Raw genomic sequence first — 16726 nt, forward strand, 5'->3', positions numbered from 1 at the left:
GCGCATCTCTCTCAAGGGAAGGAAAAGCCCTTGCGAACCGCGCAGGCAGACCGGGAGACCTTTTTAACATCATTTAACCTTTCAAGCAGGGGAATGGACCAGACACCTCCCGAGTTCACTTTCAGACCACGATATCCTGATCTGACAATCCAATAACGTGTCGACTACAGATACGGGGAGGGTCACCACACCTCTCCCACTAAATCCTTGGTGCCACGACTCCAACCAGCTCCCGCCCAGCCGGCAGCACCGCCCCGTGCCCGCCCCTCCACAGCTCGGCGGGCTCGGCGAGGCGGGGCCGGGCAAGGGGAAGGGGAATAGGAATCCCTTCCGGCGCAGCCCGGCAGCCATGGCCGATGAGGAGGAGGACGTGCCGGTGAGTGGCGGGAGGGGCTGCAGTTCCCGGTGGTCCCCATCCCATCCCAACCGCGGGCGGGGGTGCAGCGGGAAGGGGCCGGGTCCCGGCGGGCGCTGACCGCGGCCTCTCCCCGCTGTGCCCGTGTAGTTCGAAGAGGACGCGGAGGACGCCGGCGGGGGCCTGGACGGCGGGCAGGGCAGGAGGAAGAGGCTGTTCTCCAAAGAGCGTGAGTCGAGCTGGGCCGGACAGCCCAGCCCAAACCAGCCCGGACGGGTCATTCAGCTGAAACTCTGAGCAGATAGCTGTGGAGTTCCTAAACTCACTTTTCCTTAGCAAAACAGCGGCTTTCATTCTGTGCCCTGGCTGCAAGTGCAGAAAGCTGTCATGTAGACTCCCTAAAAGTGCTGCTGGTGCATCCTCTGAACCGAGCTGTGCCCAAAGTCTGTTGTGCTGTAAGTCAGTGTATAGGGCTTTGCGGGCTAAATGAGTATTTAAAAAGTTTGTTATCAGATGTGCTTTTCTGCATGTACAGCACCTGGCTTTTGTTGGTTTCTGTTTATTTCCTGTATGTTTGCTCAAGTATTACCCTGCCTAACAGACAAGAGTTACATTCCTGCACCACCCTGGAGCAGGAATGTGCCGGCTGGTGAACTCTAACTAGATGTGTGCTGCTGACACTACAGAATGGATGAAAGGAGCCTCACACTGAGTGTTTCTTTGTGCAGTAAGATGCATGATGTATGGATTCGGGGATGACCAGAACCCTTACACAGAATCCGTGGACATTCTTGAGGACCTTGTAATAGAGTTTATCACAGAAATGGTAAGTCAGCTCTAGACAGCATGGTCAAAACATCTTCACAAGGACTTTAGTCTTCTAAATAATACCTCTGACTCAAATACTGCATTATCCCAGGCCCCAAAGTCATGGTGCTAGTAGGAGAAAGCTAAACTCGGATTTTGCTTTTCCAAGAGAAAGGCAAAATTCATGCATCTTGCTCCACGTGGATTTAGAAAACTGAAGTCCTTACGTAGCGGTTAAATTAGTATTGTAGGAGGGGAAATTCACATCTGACTTTGGGGGTCACTGTGGCATCGCTGTATGTGCAGCTGACAGAAGACAAGGCTCAGCTTTGAAAATCTGTCAACTTTTTGTGTTGACCCAGTGTCTTTACGTGGATGGGAATGTAGCTCTGCTGCAAAAGAAATGCATTCTGGGGCCTGAAGCCATTACTCTACCAGGTATTTGGATACTCTTTTAAAGTATCCAAGCATTCCCCTTTCTTTTAAAAGGTTGCCCTTGCCTTTCCTTATCAAAATACCCTACACTGTCCTCTTGATAGGGTTACCTCACATTTCTTCCAAGTTGTGCCTGATCTTCAGGCTTTTTGCAGGCTGGGCATCATACTTGTAATCTAGCTTTAGTTTTGATACCATTATGTGATGAATATATACTGCTATGCGTAGGTGTAGGTGACAGGGAGCTGGGGACAGCAGAGCAACAGTTAAGTCCATGGTTTACTGGGAAGTTCTGTTGTGACTAGGATGATGGTGCCCAGGTCCTGCAATTGCTTTGTTACAAAATTACAGGAAATAAAGTGGAATTGAGAACTTAAAAAAGTGGCAAAGGAACCCTGTTGACTTTCCTTTTTTCCCCTCTGACAGACACACAAGGCCATGTCAATCGGGCGGCAGGGCCGTGTACAGGTCGAGGACATCGTCTTTCTAATTCGCAAGGACCCCCGGAAGTTTGCCAGGGTTAAAGACCTCCTTACTATGAATGAAGAACTGAAACGAGCCAGAAAGGCCTTCGATGAAGCGAACTATGGATCTTGATTCTGTGCACAAGCTGCACTGGGGCTTTATTTGGGCTGCCCAAGTAATGGCAGCTGCCCAGTAAGAAGGAAGATCGTGTGTGTTGTTTGGAGGGGTTATTCAGGATGAAGGTCACTGCCGGGATGTCTGTCCTTACTCCCAGCCTTTTCTGAGAACTATTCAAGCAGCTGAAATGTTATCTGATTGTATGTGGTATACTTGGGTATTTTTATACCATTTTAGGAAATGAAAAATTCCTGTAATGGCAGGAAGTCTGTTTGAAGTAGGCCTGTGTTGTATCAGATGGCTAGACAGCTAATGATCCATGATTCTCTACAGCTATTTCAGTTATCACTGGGTACTCCTGTAAGAGGAAACCCAGAAAATGGATCTTGGTTATCTGGACACAGGCTTGAAGCCCAAACTACTCTAAAAGTTCTGCTTTTTGCTCTGTATATGCTCTTTGAATAAAACATTTTAAGTTTGTGCCTACTCCTCATAACTAAACTTACACTGATCGATTCACACAAGATGCACAATAGAGGGGTTTTTACACTTAACAGGCTAGGAAGGTTATTTAATTTTTGTCCTGGTGGGCACAGCTCTTTTATTTTCTACCGCTCTTAAGCCTAAGAAATTGAACTTAGCCCATTCCTGATTTACTTCCACTTACAACCTTTCCTTACCCCTGTTAAGCAGGTGCTCTCTACCAAACCAGATTACTGTTCTTTGTTCTAAGAGTTTTTTTCCTTAATATTTCCTGGTGATCCTGCTCATGGGAATTACTTACAAGCAAAAGCCTGGCAGAAACTAGCAGGCCAGTTGCTTGTTCTAACACTGTGGAATACCTGTACCTTACATTGCCAAGCAGACAAAAATTGCACGTATATTAAAAAGATTTTGGGACAGTGAGAAATGTGTTCATCAGTCAGGAGTTTACTGTTGCAGGCCAGACTGTGCTTTCCCCTATTTCTGGAAAAGCAGTAGGTTCAGCTAACTCCTCATTTCAGGACAAAAGCAACAAATCCTAAAACAGCAATACTACTGGATTGTCAAGGCTGTCCCCTCTACAAGCAGCACAGAAAGAAGGGTGTAGGACTTGGAAAAGTGTCTGCAAGTCTTTTGTCCTAAGCAGCAGTAAGTGATCAGCTGCAGCCTTCTGCTGTGGATGGTAACTAACTGCACTGTGGATTTGACAGCAGCACTTAACATGTGGTCGAGCAATAGGGAAGGGTCACTGAGTGAGGGTAACAAAGAGGCTGCTCCTGGACAAGGCCAGGTAAAAGGATGAAGACTATTCAGCTGTTTGGAACACCCTTAAAATATAAAAAAAACACTCATTAAAAAAAGCTGTTTTACAAAAACAAAAAAACGGTTGCTACTTTCTTAGCAGAATTCAGGATTTGAGTTACTGAGACACCATTAGAGTTCAGATGGTTTTACTTTAAAAAACAATAAAATAATTGAAATTACTTCCTTCAATCCAGGGTCAGACACCTATTGCTGCAAAAATAGAATCAATATCCATGTTCTCAGTAGATTCTTTCCACACAGGGCCGGGGCTTCCTTCAAGCAGCAGCTGCTTAGGGGTCCCTGCTGTGCTTAGTCTGACGTGGGCTGTATCAGCATCAGAACGTTCTTCTTGACTCAGAGGTCCATCCTGGTAGGCGGGGAGGATGAGTGATGCACTTGTCTCACAGACCCCAGAAAGTTCAGAAGGCTTTTGCTGAACAGTCTTCAGAGCTCTCTGCAAGCGTGCAGACGATTTGATCCTCCTTGGACAGAGCCATGCCCCGAGGTACCGCCTTGGCCAGCGTGTGTGTTGGGACCCATACAGGAGGTATTTACGGACAGATGTTTTGACACAGCGCAGTTTTTTCTTCAAGCTTAAAAGGAGGAAGGTGCACAAAACATAACTTTATCAGATACTGAAGTCTTACTTCATTTGGAGTTTGGAGAGATTTGGTTATTAGCCTTTATGATTTTCCTTGTCATACCAAGGAAACATAACAGCACCTTCTATGTAGCACTACTGTAATAGTACTCAGGGCAATCTGAAGAAAGACAACCCATGCATCATACAACTGTTACCATTAAACATGCAGATGATTTAAGTTGCATTTGTTATGTATTTATGCATTTGTTAGCCTTTTAGATCCTTTCACAAGTGACTGATGTTAAACAGAATGCTCATGTCAGAGCATCCAGTAACCTGAACTAGTGATCCCGAGTTTAAAAAGAATGGCTTAGACCACTGTGTTTCACTATACTGTAGAAATATATATATTAAAATGTGAAGTGTGACATCGAGAAATCCCACACCCATGCAAAAACTACCTGCATCCTTGAGCTTCCACGTGGTGCAGCCGGTTGGTTTTCAACAACTTGTTACGCAGAAAATAAGCTTCTGATTTGAATTTATTGTTTTTGCACCACAGAATAGCTTTCCTGAGTGCCTCTGACAGCTCCCCAAATGATGCAGCTGTTTGGACCATCTGTACAAGAGATTCAGTATGCTGTGACTTTGCTACACGAGAGGAAAGTGGTGCCAACTTTGCTTTAAAAGGTGTTGATGCCATGTTTATACCCTGAAACAATAACAGAAATATTAGTCTTTTAAAAAGATTATGTGCCTGGTCCTTTCTGGTGGAGGGGAGCAGAGTACTGAAGATTTTGTGAGAACATTCCTTATTTCCCAAGAAGAAAGAGAAAGAGCGCTCTTGTTTTGTGGAATACAAAAAAGAAGATAATTAGAATTTGTATTCCTGTCTACTACTGAGCTCTCTGGTCAGTTCACTTGACAAACCAAGAAATGCTCAAATTCCTAAGCAGAAATGAGTAGCGATTTTCTGTGCAAAGCTTCCACACTAACTTGGGTTGTCAGACAAGCAAAAATAAGGCAGGGAAAGGGGATGTTTTCAATCAGGGATATTGTGTTAGGGTCTGTAAAACTTAAAAATGTGTAAAAAAATACCCTACAAACCTCTTGTGCTGCATGTCTGGATGGCTTAAGCAAGCTCTTCACATCAATCCCAAGGTGCTTCCCTATAGAGAGAGAGATTTCCCCATTACAATGTTGAGATAGTTTTACGTCTTTGCACAGAGATGCTGTAGTGCTTTGCCACGCTGAGCTCTCAGCAGGTTCACACCTGTACTCAGCATTTCCAGGCAGCTCAAGGGGACTACACTCATCTTGCATTGCAGCTGGCAAGGGATGAAGAGGATGCAGAGATTTACAGATGGCTGCAAAGAACTTAATGGGTAAAAGCTTCACACAAACACCTGGATGCCTGCAGTCACTGGCCATAGCCCCGAGTACAGAGAAAGTCTTGGGCACAGTCCAGAACCAGCAAGCACAGGATACCTGCATCCTGTACTTATAGCCTTGCCTACTCTTGTATGGAATGCAGACAGTGTTCTTAGCTTCTCACTATCCTTATCTATGCAGAAGGAGGAAAGTAAAAATAACTATTTTCAGGACCTGGATACTGCATTCATTATCTGCTTCTCTCCAGGCTGTATCCTCTTTAAAACAAACCCTCCAAAAAAATCACAATGCTGACATTACCCACAGCTTTATAAAGGCAAGGTACATGCAGCATTCTCTTCTCCCAAGGACAGGAGAGGGGAGCTTGTACTGGAACCACACTCTGTGGTAAAAGTGCTTGGCTCTGTTGGACAGAAGCTGTGGTCAGTCTCTGAGATGTCAGAAACCATTTGCACTGTGGCACAAGGCTTTACCTCTGCTGGCTCTGGGCACCAGAACTGTCTCTCCGATATCCATGGGGCACGGGATGCTCTGGTTTGTCACATCACTCGTACAGGTCACAAAATTTCTCTTTTTTCCAACCTCTGATACTGCCTCTGCCATTGTTGGGAAGAGCTTCTTCAGCCAGCTGGTAGATTTTTTTGTTGTAAGCATTTTAGCCTTTTGCTTCTTCACCTCAGAAGATAGCTTAATTCCAAGGAAGTTACTGATATCAGAAGGGAAGGTAAACCCCTTGATATAAGGCATCTGTTGGGTCTCAGATACCAGCTGAAGTGTTGTTGACAAGACGTCATACAAGGACATGAGGGTCTGCAATACACACCTGTACTGAATCCTGAAGAGAGAAAAGACAAAAAGGTACGGAGTCTTCTCTAAGAAAACTTTATGCCCACTGAACAGCTACCTTAATCTCAAACAAAAGAGATTCCAAGCTGCCCTTTCCCTGTTTTCCCTCAGTGCAAGCTTAGCTTTTTACACTCCATCACCCTGCTTTCCTTAAGTCTGAGCCTTAAGGAACCATTAAGGATCAGAATGTAGGAGTGACTTGACTAGTAAATTCCCAATCAGGAGCCCCTCTGCTTCCCTAGAGTTTTGCAGTGTGCCACACCTGGGACTCATCAGGTTCTCAGGTCACATCCAAATCATTTGCCATGTGTTATTCCCCCAAAAGCACTCTGTACCAACTCAGGCTGATGCCATACAATTGCCTGCTCTATGTTTCCTGGAGGGACAGATTTCTTGTGCCACAGAACATTTTACTGAGTTCTTCTACACAATGATGTGATTTTCCTGTACTGAGAGAGACCAGAACACCAATTTCCCTGGAAAACTCAGCAGTGTTATAGAACATGTTTATCCCAGCCTTTCCATTTCAGCAGGAGGCAGGACTTACTGCTTGCTGCACAGAGTACCAGGTGTCAGTGTTTGTGTCAGGCTGGCACTAACACTGTGATTTCATTAGTGCTACATAAAGTTTGCTATGAGCCAAGAACAAAGCCTTCCATAACAGCATGTAAGAAGTCTCTCTCCACTTGTACAACTCTTCATGTGCTACAATCAAGTCCAAAAGAATGGAGGGACACCCTCTCCTCCTCCTCCCAACTGAATAAAGCTCACTTAGCAGCAAGGCCTAATTACAAGCCCTTATCCCTGACAGGCACATCAAACAGACAGACAGACAACAAACAACAACTTTTGAACACACAAACCATAGCCGGCTCAACAGCCCCAAAGCCACCGTGTTCAGAAGTATGAATTCCTTCGAGCAGAGATGTTTAATGGACAAGCTGAAGATTACAGCAGTTAAGGATAAAAAAGCAAACAGCATGTAATGAGACTTGCTGAACACACCAACTAGAGGCAATTCGCAAGGCGATACCCTGTAATAATTTGGGAGATGAGTATCCAAATTTTGAATTGCTCAAGGCCAGAACAGCAGCCAGCCAACAGTCTGAGGTTCCTACATAATAACTTGAAAATAAGGTGTTTGGCTATCAAACAAGCTTCAAGCTGCACGTATGAATTCCACAGTTGAGTCCACTAGCAATACAGGGCCTCCAGCAGACCTAGGTTTGGATGTCATGAGGTGCAACTAGTGAACTGTAAAAATATTTTTACCATGAAAAAAGGATACAGAAAAGTTTTACTGCAACAGTCCAATAGACGCAGTATGAGCTTGCAGCCTCCCAATACCTTCAGAGCCACTGTTTCCAGCATGGGCTGGCTGGGAACCAAGCACTCTGCATGGGCTTCAGATGTATCTTTCCTACGTTGATACAAGGATGAGAAGATGGTTACGATCTAGCAGCCCCCCCCCCTTTAGCTCTTCAGATTGAGTTAATGGATGGTATAAAATATAGAATCATGACACTTACTTAGGAATCAGTTCTACCAGAGTTTCAAGGCAGCCCACCAAATTCATTTTCCATAGTCGCTTCAAACATTGTTCTACCTAGAAAAAAAGAAAACTCTTTTGACTGGTATTTTGAGAGTCTGGCAGTGCCTTGGTCTAAGAACCATCACTATGTTAAACTACACCTTCCCTTTACCAGTGTAGCAGCACAAACAGCAGGTTTGTGTTATGAAACGTTCTGGGATATTCCTATATCTGCCCTTCATCACTCTACTGTAAAAACGGAATTAAGGACTGCAGTAGGTCATGGTTAATTGGTGCTGCATGGTTTCCCCTGCTGTATACAATTACCTTTGGTTTTCTGTCAAGAACGAAAACACATGAACAAATCAAGAAGGTAAGCACCATTCCTGCTCTGTTTCAAAACAATTATTTGAAGGTACTGACAATCCCTTTCCTGGAAAATCGGTAAGAAGTTTACTTTTCATGCTAAACCAAAAAATATCTAAAAGGGCAGGTTTGGACTTTTCCCCCCCCCCCCCCCCCCATTACAATTAATTGAGAACGAAGCCTCTGTATTACTCCTGCATTCAAAGGTATGTAACTGTAGCTCCTTCAGGTCTCAGCGTGAGCACAAGACACCACATATGCGTGGAAAAGTGGAAATGGCACTGGCTGCACAGAGCGGTCGCTCACCTGCTGCAGGGCGAGGTAGGGGCGGTGCCGGAGCAGCCTGCTGTGGAACGCGTAGAGCAGGGCGCGCACGACGCGTCCCTCGGCGGCCAGGCCGGGCCCCGACAGCCGCCTCCCGGCCGTGTCGCACCGCCGCCGCAGCACCGACAGCCGTCCCACTGCGGGGGGGAGCCGGACACGGCCTCAGCGCCCGCCGTCACCCCGGCCCCCCGCGCCCCCGGCCCCCACCGCCCGTCCGCCCGCCCACCCGCAAGCGCCCGGCAGCGCCTTCAAACGCCCCCCAGCCCCTCACGGCACAGGGCCGGGACCTGCGGGGTGTTGGGCCGCCAGCGTCACCGTGGCGCTGCTCGTGGGCCAGGGCACGTCCAGCCGGTTCCACGGCGCGTCCAGCCGGTTGCACGGCACATCCCGCCGGTCCCACGGCACAGCCCACGCCGCCCTGGGCGCCGCCATGTTCCCGCCGCGCACGGCCTGGGCGGGACCATCCCAGCCGGGCCGGGGGAGGGCCGCGGGCTGGACCAAGTCAGGCCGCGGGAGCGAGACAGAGCCAAGGGCCTGGCGGTGGTGCGCTGCCTTCCCAAATGTCGTAAGCGAGAAGAAGTGTTACTCACACTTTCCAAACCTCGCAATTCTTCAGTGTCAGCCTCGGGGGCTGGGGCTGTCGATAGCCAGCGCAGCAGCCGCTGAGCTCCTCCGTGACGCGTTGCCCGAGAGCCCGGGGGTGACCCCAGTCACGGGCCCTGCAACTGCGCCCTCCCCTGTGACACACACACACCTTGAAGTGCAAAAAAATCTGGGAGATCGGCTTCACACCAGTAGCAATTCCTATCCGGATGTGAGGACACAGTCTTAAGCTGTGTCAGGGGAGGTTTAGGTTGAACATAATGAGGAATTTTTTCACAAGAAGGGTGAATAGACATTGGAATGGGCTGCCCAGGGAGGTGGTGGAGTCACAGACCCTGGAGGTGTTTAAGGAAAGACTGGACATGGCACTTAGTGCCACAGTCTAGTAGACTTGGTGGTGGTCAGTCAAAGGTTGGACTTGATGATCTCAGAGGTCTTTTCCAACTCAACTGATTGTGTGATTCTGTGATATCAACACTCTGAACAAGGACAGGCCTTGCTGCCCCTACCCCAGGTGCCCACCTGGCCATCCTGGTCCCTGCATGCATTTGTCCAGCTCCTGGGATTTGCCATGGCAGGGACAAAGGGCCAAGGCCAGGCAGAAGTGGGGCCTGTGGTGAATGCAGGTGTCCCATGGAATTGATTGCTGCCATTTATTAGTGTTGTTAGAATAGTTTCCTACCAAATGGATCCAATTTTTGTGGTCTTCAATGAGTTCTCCTCCCCCAAGTATAAGACATTGTTTCCTGCCTCTTTCCCTTTCTGCCTGTAGTTGAAATCTCCTAACTGCTAACACTGGTATTCAAATTCAAATATTTGTTGGGAACAATGGAGCTAAATTGGGCACAATTTTTTGTATAGTCTTATCTTCTCTTGATTCCATTTTGTTGTATACTTTCTATTTTCTTTTAAGGAATCTTGTACAAATACAGATTAAAGTGATGTCCTTTTAAAAAGATAGAGCAAAGATTGGCATTAATGGTTGCACCTGTAGGGAAGAGAGATAAGAGCAAACCAAGAGGCAGAGCTGACAAAAGGCTGCTGTGAGCACTTGCCTGGCCTGGAAAGAGGAGTGTTAGGCTTCATAGACTAAGAGTGAAGGTGAAAGTAAAAATGGAATCTCTGAAGTGTGAACAGAGGATCACAAAGGTCTCTCTAGCTGAGCTTCTGAGGTGTTTTGAACATCCTATAAGTGAGGAGCAAGCCTGGGCTATCTGCTTTCAGTGTTGCTGTAAAATGGAGCAGTTGGCTCAGGAGCTGTGCCCATCACTCCATTCTGTATTCATAAAAGGTTGTGGGAGCGTCTTGATCCATGCTGATGGTACTGCTTCCTTCAAGGTCTACCACAAGTCTGGTAAGAACACAGGTAGCTGCAGATGCCAAGGGTTGTTCCTTTAACAGGCTGAAATGGGACAAAGTAGGGAAATTTTCTTTTCCTCTGTTTTTTTTTGTTGGTTTTGTTTGGGTTTTTTCCCCTCTCCTGTCTCTGTATATTGTCATGAAGCTATTCTCCTGCCTATACTTTATTTCAGAGGACTGTAGATGAATAGTAATACAGATATATGACCTACTAATTTCTCTAGTTTGCTCTGTCGAGTCATTTGGTTCCAGGAAATAGCTGGGATAAAAGCTTTCCACCACTTACTTTATTTGAAGTAAATAATCTGAAGCTTTATTATATGTCCTGCTCTGTTCATCTTCCAGTCTTCATCTTCTTACCTTTGTTATGGTAACTTTCACAATGGATTTATGATTGCAGTTTCCCTTTTTCTGTCACTGTGTAGCCAGCAAGTGGCAACAAGTCTGTGTTATGTATGGCTTGGTGGGGCTGCTGCAGAGGTCAGTGCTAGGCTAACTCTTCAGGGATTAGAGTGGGTCATTAACAATAAAGACAAAGATCCCATGCCTTCCTTATGGTTAGATATCAATTAGCAGACAACAACAACAACAAAAAAGGGAAAAAACTTGCAGCAGCCATTAGTTTGGGGCTAATGCTTACAGTAAGAAGAGCATCCCATGTTGCTTTCTAGCAACAAAGGATTTCCCCAATTATAGACTTACTTTCCCCAGGTGGGACTGACTTTAGTCAGAGGAGTTAGTTTCCTTATTATCAAGAATTCTTCCTCTTTCCCTCTCTTGAAAGGGGTTCTAAATACCTAAGCAGTTTTCTTTCTCCTCCAACCCTCTTTTTTCCCTTTCAGATATTGGCAGCATTCAGCATTCAGAGGACAAGGTAAGCTTGTTTCTTTACCTTCATTATGTGTGCAGATAGAATCCTGCTATAGTAAAGGCCAGCTCAGGAGATATAGATGTCTTTGGAAACTATCAAGGTGCTGTGCCCTGTGAGTATTTCTCCTACAACCTGGAAAAGAAAACAAAATGCTCAGACTGAACTCAAGGAAAGCAATGGGAGTGGGAAACAATGTGCACAGATGCTGTCTACTGTGCCCAGAGTCTTGTTGTCTTAATAATGATAACTCAGGGGTGCTAGTTCAGGCCATATAAAATCTTACAACGACTTAAATGGGGAATATCTCTCATCCTGAGAGATGTGCTCAGCCCTCAGAGGCAGATGAGGGTACGTGCATGGCTGGGAATTGAGAGCTGTGACATTCTCCAGTTTGTGCTGCATTGCTTCCTTGGTCTGTGTCTGCAGCTGTTGGAATACTTGGGAGTGGTGATCTATGAAGCCCTGGACTGGGGCATTGACAGCCAGCTGGAGCGACAACTGAGTGGTCCTTTGGAGAAATTGCTGTGCCTCATGTTGAAACTGGATGATGAGCCAATGAAACCAGAACTCACCCTGCAGGATGTTATCAAGGTTTCCTTATTCCCACTTAGTAAATGTAGCAACTTTAGAGGAGCTGATGGAACGGTGCAGTTAACCAAGGGGCAAGACCATTTCTGGGTAAAAGCTGGGTAGATTGTTGGAGAACATAGAGGGAGCATGTGGCTTTCCCATCACAGGGAAAAGGCAATACCATCTTAGGTACTTGCAGGTGCCCATGGAAAAGAATTAAGAAGGAACACTACACATGGCTCTCACACAGCTGTGTCTACAAAGTCCTTCTGTACATAGTCTCCAAATTCAATACCCAGAAGACTATGGATATTGAAAAAAAGTCACTTGTCTGTAGTATTAAGTTTCTGCAAAGGCTGGGATTTCAATGTCTGAACTCAAACAGGTATTTTCCTCTCAAATAGAATTTAAAGGTATGAGAAACTTCCCATCCCTCTGTCTGATCTGGGCAGGGGAAAAGAACAGGGTAAGTGACTCCACCTGCTGTGGGGTTTTGTGCTTTGTCGGCACTGCAGGCTTCCCCTTTCAGGTACTTATTTCAAAGCACACTCTATGGAAGACAATATACATAAATTATGCAGTTACTTACATTATCTTACATATAAGATTGGACATTTTGCTTCTTTGTTCCTCTGTATCTGCAATGAGGAAGATGATTTTTAACCATGGATTGAGGAAACTGAATCTTGCTTTATTCCATCCTCCCATGGTGTTTTGTTTTTTCATTTCAAGATCTCTTTTAAATAGCTGCAATTCTTTCAGGCCTGTGAGGAGCACTTGCCCAGGCCTTCTGAGGCTAGCAGACATTATGAAATGACCTGTAGGAATCTGTTTGCTGAATATATGGAACTTCAAAAGCTTGTGACCATCATCCAGACCTCCAAAGAGGTACATTTGGGATCACCCCTTAGCTGCTATTCCCTCCACCTTCACAGACCCACCAGGTTCTAAAGTAACCTTCCCACTGCACTGAAAGTGGAGCATGTAGGTGAAGGTCTGTTTTCACAATGGGAATGGCTTCTGTCTCTGCACCTTTTTTACTTATTATAGCATTTAAAAGTTTAGGTGTTTGGGGTTTGTAGGCTTTTCAGATAAACATTAGTAATTTATATTGGATAGATACTGAACAGTGCAATGACCTCATGTGCTTGCTTCTCAGCGACTGAGAAAAATGGATGTGGAAGATTTGGTGGAAAATCCCATTCAAAAGAAGAAAAACTGTGGCGTAAGGGATTTAATTTCTTCATTATGGGCATGGTTTTTTTTCTTCAGCCTTAGCTCTCTGAGGCTTCCCACTGATTCTTCTATGAAAAGTAGAGATTGAATATATTAAACTGCTTAGGTTTTTTCAGGAGCTTAAGTAGTTAACGACTTGTCTGCAAAACAAGCTGGAGAATGAACTTGAAGTTAAACTATTTCATATGTCAACCTCACGTGGACATTTATTCTACACAAATATTGTCTTTGTGGTCCAACTTAAACCACTTCTAAAAATGAAGTTGGAGGCAGTCTTTGGAGTAAGTGTCCACAAGCAATTACTCAGGCTGTTTCTTTCTGCAGCTGAGCCCCAAACTCCAGCTCTTGGCAGGAACTGACACCTGCAATCTGTTCCTTTCTTGTAGCTGGACTGAAAAATCCCAGAAAACTGTTCTGTTATTGGTAGTACTGGGATGGACTATTTCCCTTTTACTTTGTGGGGTCTATGTTGGTTCAGGACTGGCAGGGACTGAAGGCCAGTAGCGCTGTCCATCTTTATGGCAGCTCCAGCAGCTCAAAGGGGCGAAGGGGGATGAGGCTGGAGATGTCACTTATACATTGGGCTCACTGCCTTTCTGGTCTTTGCATTCTGTCCTCCCATAGATCTTGGACTGTATGTTTGGGGCAGAGAAAGCAACTTACTCTGTTCTTTTCAAGGCCCTGCAAAGTCAGAGCTCAATCAGAAACAAATAGCTCTTCCTTCAGGCTGGAGCTCTGCCCAGCATAAACAAATGCACTGTAGTCTGGAGTCTGTGGAGGCAAACAGCAAGCCCCAAGAGACTTGTGGACTCGCTCCCTTTGTCTAAATAGCACTTGCTTTGAAGCATGCTCAAACTATTCGTATGAAAATGTTTGTGAAATGTGTGTTTGGGCATATTCTCAATTTTGTGATCTATTAAAATAAACTGGCAAGCTATCTCGAACCACAAACTCATCAACTGCTATAGCTCTTTTCTGCAGGGAATACATGAATAAATACAAGGGCTTTGCTGTGTGGCCTGAAGGCCAGTGTATTTGGCCTCTGCTCCTTCAGGAGACATGAATTCTGAAAGCTGGACGCCTTTTGCAAATCCTCTGCCTCTAGTTTCCAAGTCCCTTAGCACCAGCTGATTGCATCGCTCTGAAAAACTCTTGAGTTTAAAATAACCAGGGTGCTAACTTCACTGGGATCCCACAGATCAGAGCTGATGCCTTGAGTGGTGCTAAGAAGCTAATGCTCTCTATGGGCCACACTTTTTTTGTTGACTGCTACAAAACAGGTCTTCTGAAATGCAGACCACAGCCTGACAGCATGCAGGGTTGTACAGTTTCAGCAGAGCTTATCTGTACACGTTACAAGTTGATATTCACCTTGAAATCTAAGCAGATGAGACCTGTTAGAAACACAGCTGTCTTACTGCTCATCTGTTGAACTTAATGCAATGGATTTACGGTGTTGTAGCATTTTTGTGTTGTATTGCACAGGTGTGGGAAGTTTAGGTGGTATTTAACACTACATGGGATGGCCCAAGTAGAATAATTGGTGATCCCAATGATCCAGTCAGTAGGGGAAGAAAAGTATGAGTGATGATGATGTCACCAACATCTGAAAAATGTTTTGGGTGTGCAAGTTGCTCTGAAATGGACAGCTGAAGACAATTCTTGTCCCAAAACTCATGTGGCAATATTACAGTACAGAAGTCTCTCTTCAGGTCATGTTTTTCAGTCAAGTGCTATAACCATGTGAAATACAACTCTATGAAGTGCAAACATCTTGGTGCTATTTCAAAAGTTTAAAAAAAAAGTGCTATTTCAAAAGTCTCTAGTACTGATGAGTTTGCCCAGAGACTTTTGTGTGAGACTTTCTCCCACACAATATTAAATATAACCTAGGAGATAGGGCTTGTATGTGGTCACTCTTTGATAATTCTAGTTCTCTGGAGTTAAGGTATGACTGTACCAAAGCCAGGCTAAAACAATCCAACAAAAAATCTCTCTGCTTGAAGGCAGCCATCAGTTAGAGCTTGTATAAGACTCTTCTGATATTACACCAAGATATCTGAAGGGATAAGTTGAGAGAAGATGCTGTAAGTGGAAAAGGGAGAGGAGTCTAAGTCAGAAACTTTGTTTTGAGGCAATTTTCTGAAATGTTTTGCTTCCCTTTCACTGTTTATAATACAATCACTTGTTCTTGCTTAATTTGCCATTGGGATCCAGATAAGCTGTTGATTTAGCACTTCCATTACAATGTTGTCTAAACATGCTATTGAGTTGATTATTTTTTATCCTGTTTTTGTTGGGTTATACTGCATGCCTGAGCATCCTCAGATACTAATACAGGGAGAGGATGAGCAGATGTCAGTTTTTAGCTTGTGTCTCCAGGCTGAGACTGCTAATGTATGCTTCTGTGAAGTATGAGATCCTTTGTTTGTGGACACTTCAACCCTTGTTTTCTGAAAATTTAGAGGATTTTAATGGTGAGATTTGGGATTTCATTCACAGTGATTCCTAGGATTCAATAATATGAAAACACTGGCACCTGGAGTGCTTGCAGAAAGAAAATGTGTCTTGCTACCTGGCAGCAAAAGCTGTGTTTTGCTGAAGTACATTCATAAAGTTAATGACAAAATTTGGGAATGAGCCTGGTGAACCAGCTCCTGGTTTCCTCATTGTAAATTAATCTCTGCAAAGAGAAGCAATTCTCTGCTCTGGTACTGTACCCTGCTCTGAAAGTGAGTAGAAGCAGATATTAAGGACACAACTGTGCATTTCTGAATAACTTCAGTTTCTAAGTGTCCCTCCTCTAAGTGGAGGGAGGGGATGCTGCTCAGTGTGTTCTAGCCAGCTATTGACTTAGCCCTTCCTGGTTTCTCCGAGGCATCCCTGTGGCCCAGTGTCATCAGTGAACTGCAGGCTGGCGTGAGGCTGCACAAGGCCAGTGAGCGACCCCAGCGTTGTGTGCCTCCGAAAGAACGGATCCGCTCTCCCTTTGAATTGCTTTTGGATGATATTCAGCACAAGAGATACACCCTACGGAAGGTGAGTGGCTTGGAAAACATCTGCTCTACTTCATGTCTGAGCAGTATGTGTTGAGACGTCTTCTCCAAAAGCTTGCCTTTCTCAAGGGCACTTCGAAGTCCAGAAGTGTCTGGGTATCCCTCTCAGTTGCAACTCAACATTAGATCACCCTATTTTTCTACCCAAGTGCTTCATTTCCAGTAATTTTTTAAGTCAGCAGTAGTCACAGTTTCATGAAGCTGAATAGTAAACCTCTTCTCCCTCCAGGGGTCAGCCACTCCTTTCCCTGGAGCAGTTATGCTGCCCCGCACACAACAGTTTCATGGAACAGACTCTTGCCTGCTTCTGCTTTCCACCTTGGACACTCATGTCCTTCCAGGCTCCTTAAGCTGAGCTATGCTTGGCAGCATCTCTTGCTAGTTTCCTTGCCTTCCCAGATGCCCCAGATGTTCTGGGTGTATGCAAAAGCAGTTTTGAGACAATCCTTTGCTCAGTCTCAGGCAGAGGCCTCTAGGCAGTGTACTTGAGCTACTGCAGGAGTTCAGTCAGGGTAAAAAAAGT

The 16726-nt window shown here is 45.3% G+C and overlaps 3 protein-coding genes across 8 annotated transcripts in view; 2 read left to right on the forward strand and 1 right to left on the reverse strand.

The window, feature by feature from the left end:
• The first annotated feature begins 248 nt into the window (after nucleotides 1-248).
• TAF13 (TATA-box binding protein associated factor 13) lies at nucleotides 249-2665 on the forward strand. Its single transcript, XM_027653659.1, has 4 exons — nucleotides 249-376; nucleotides 506-584; nucleotides 1084-1181; nucleotides 2024-2665. The coding sequence occupies exons 1-4, from the start codon at nucleotides 350-352 to the stop codon at nucleotides 2192-2194; spliced, it is 375 nt and encodes a 124-aa protein (XP_027509460.1). The 5' UTR covers nucleotides 249-349; the 3' UTR covers nucleotides 2195-2665.
• Nucleotides 2666-3170: 505 nt separating this feature from the next.
• On the reverse strand, nucleotides 3171-9250 carry NEPRO (nucleolus and neural progenitor protein). 3 transcript variants are annotated; one of them, XM_027653641.1, is made up of 9 exons: nucleotides 8796-8943; nucleotides 8491-8645; nucleotides 7817-7893; nucleotides 7576-7707; nucleotides 7151-7228; nucleotides 5915-6276; nucleotides 5157-5218; nucleotides 4511-4761; nucleotides 3171-4059 (listed from the first exon to the last, which is right to left on the reverse strand). In XM_027653641.1, exons 1-9 carry the CDS (start codon nucleotides 8938-8940, stop codon nucleotides 3663-3665), a joined length of 1659 nt encoding a protein of 552 aa, XP_027509442.1. In that variant the 5' UTR covers nucleotides 8941-8943; the 3' UTR covers nucleotides 3171-3662. The 3 variants fall into 3 exon arrangements, with proteins under 3 accessions (XP_027509442.1, XP_027509444.1, XP_027509443.1); XM_027653643.1 differs by lacking the exons at nucleotides 8491-8645; nucleotides 8796-8943 and adding an exon at nucleotides 9099-9250; XM_027653642.1 differs by lacking the exon at nucleotides 8491-8645 and having other exon boundaries at nucleotides 8796-8840.
• A 781-nt stretch (nucleotides 9251-10031) lies between these two features.
• Nucleotides 10032-16726, forward strand: part of LOC113951997 (protein spire homolog 1-like) — a 30184-nt gene continuing 23489 nt past the window's right edge. For 2 of the 4 annotated variants that reach the window (XR_003529345.1, XM_027653640.1), the window contains exons 1-6: nucleotides 10032-10465; nucleotides 11313-11344; nucleotides 11768-11932; nucleotides 12674-12799; nucleotides 13071-13136; nucleotides 16025-16186. Coding sequence is in view for 3 of the 4 variants with exons in the window: in XM_027653640.1 (XP_027509441.1) it covers nucleotides 10225-10465; nucleotides 11313-11344; nucleotides 11768-11932; nucleotides 12674-12799; nucleotides 13071-13136; nucleotides 16025-16186 (792 nt within the window). In the remaining variant the exon portion in view is untranslated. The remainder of the gene's footprint in view (nucleotides 10466-11312; nucleotides 11345-11767; nucleotides 11933-12673; nucleotides 12800-13070; nucleotides 13137-16024; nucleotides 16187-16726) is intronic. The other 2 variants (XM_027653638.1, XM_027653639.1) reach the window with 2 other exon arrangements.

The sequence above is a fragment of the Corapipo altera genome, unplaced genomic scaffold (genome assembly GCF_003945725.1).
Source record: "Corapipo altera isolate COAL_440 unplaced genomic scaffold, ASM394572v1 61, whole genome shotgun sequence".
NCBI classification, from domain to species: Eukaryota; Metazoa; Chordata; class Aves; order Passeriformes; family Pipridae; genus Corapipo; species Corapipo altera.

Coding starts and splice junctions, on each gene's coding strand:
- TAF13 (XM_027653659.1), top strand. CDS start 350: ATGGCCGATGAGGAGGAGGACGTGCCG. Junction 377..505: donor ATGAGGAGGAGGACGTGCCG/GTGAGTGGCGGG, acceptor GTGCCCGTGTAG/TTCGAAGAGGACGCGGAGGA. Junction 1,182..2,023: donor TAGAGTTTATCACAGAAATG/GTAAGTCAGCTC, acceptor CCCCTCTGACAG/ACACACAAGGCCATGTCAAT.
- NEPRO (XM_027653641.1), bottom strand. CDS start 8,940: ATGGCGGCGCCCAGGGCGGCGTGGGCTGTGCCGTGGGACCGGCGGGAT. Junction 7,229..7,575: donor TGTTGCAGTAAAACTTTTCT/GTATCCTTTTTT, acceptor TGTAATCTTCAG/CTTGTCCATTAAACATCTCT. Junction 6,277..7,150: donor GGGCTGTTGAGCCGGCTATG/GTTTGTGTGTTC, acceptor TTCTCTCTTCAG/GATTCAGTACAGGTGTGTAT.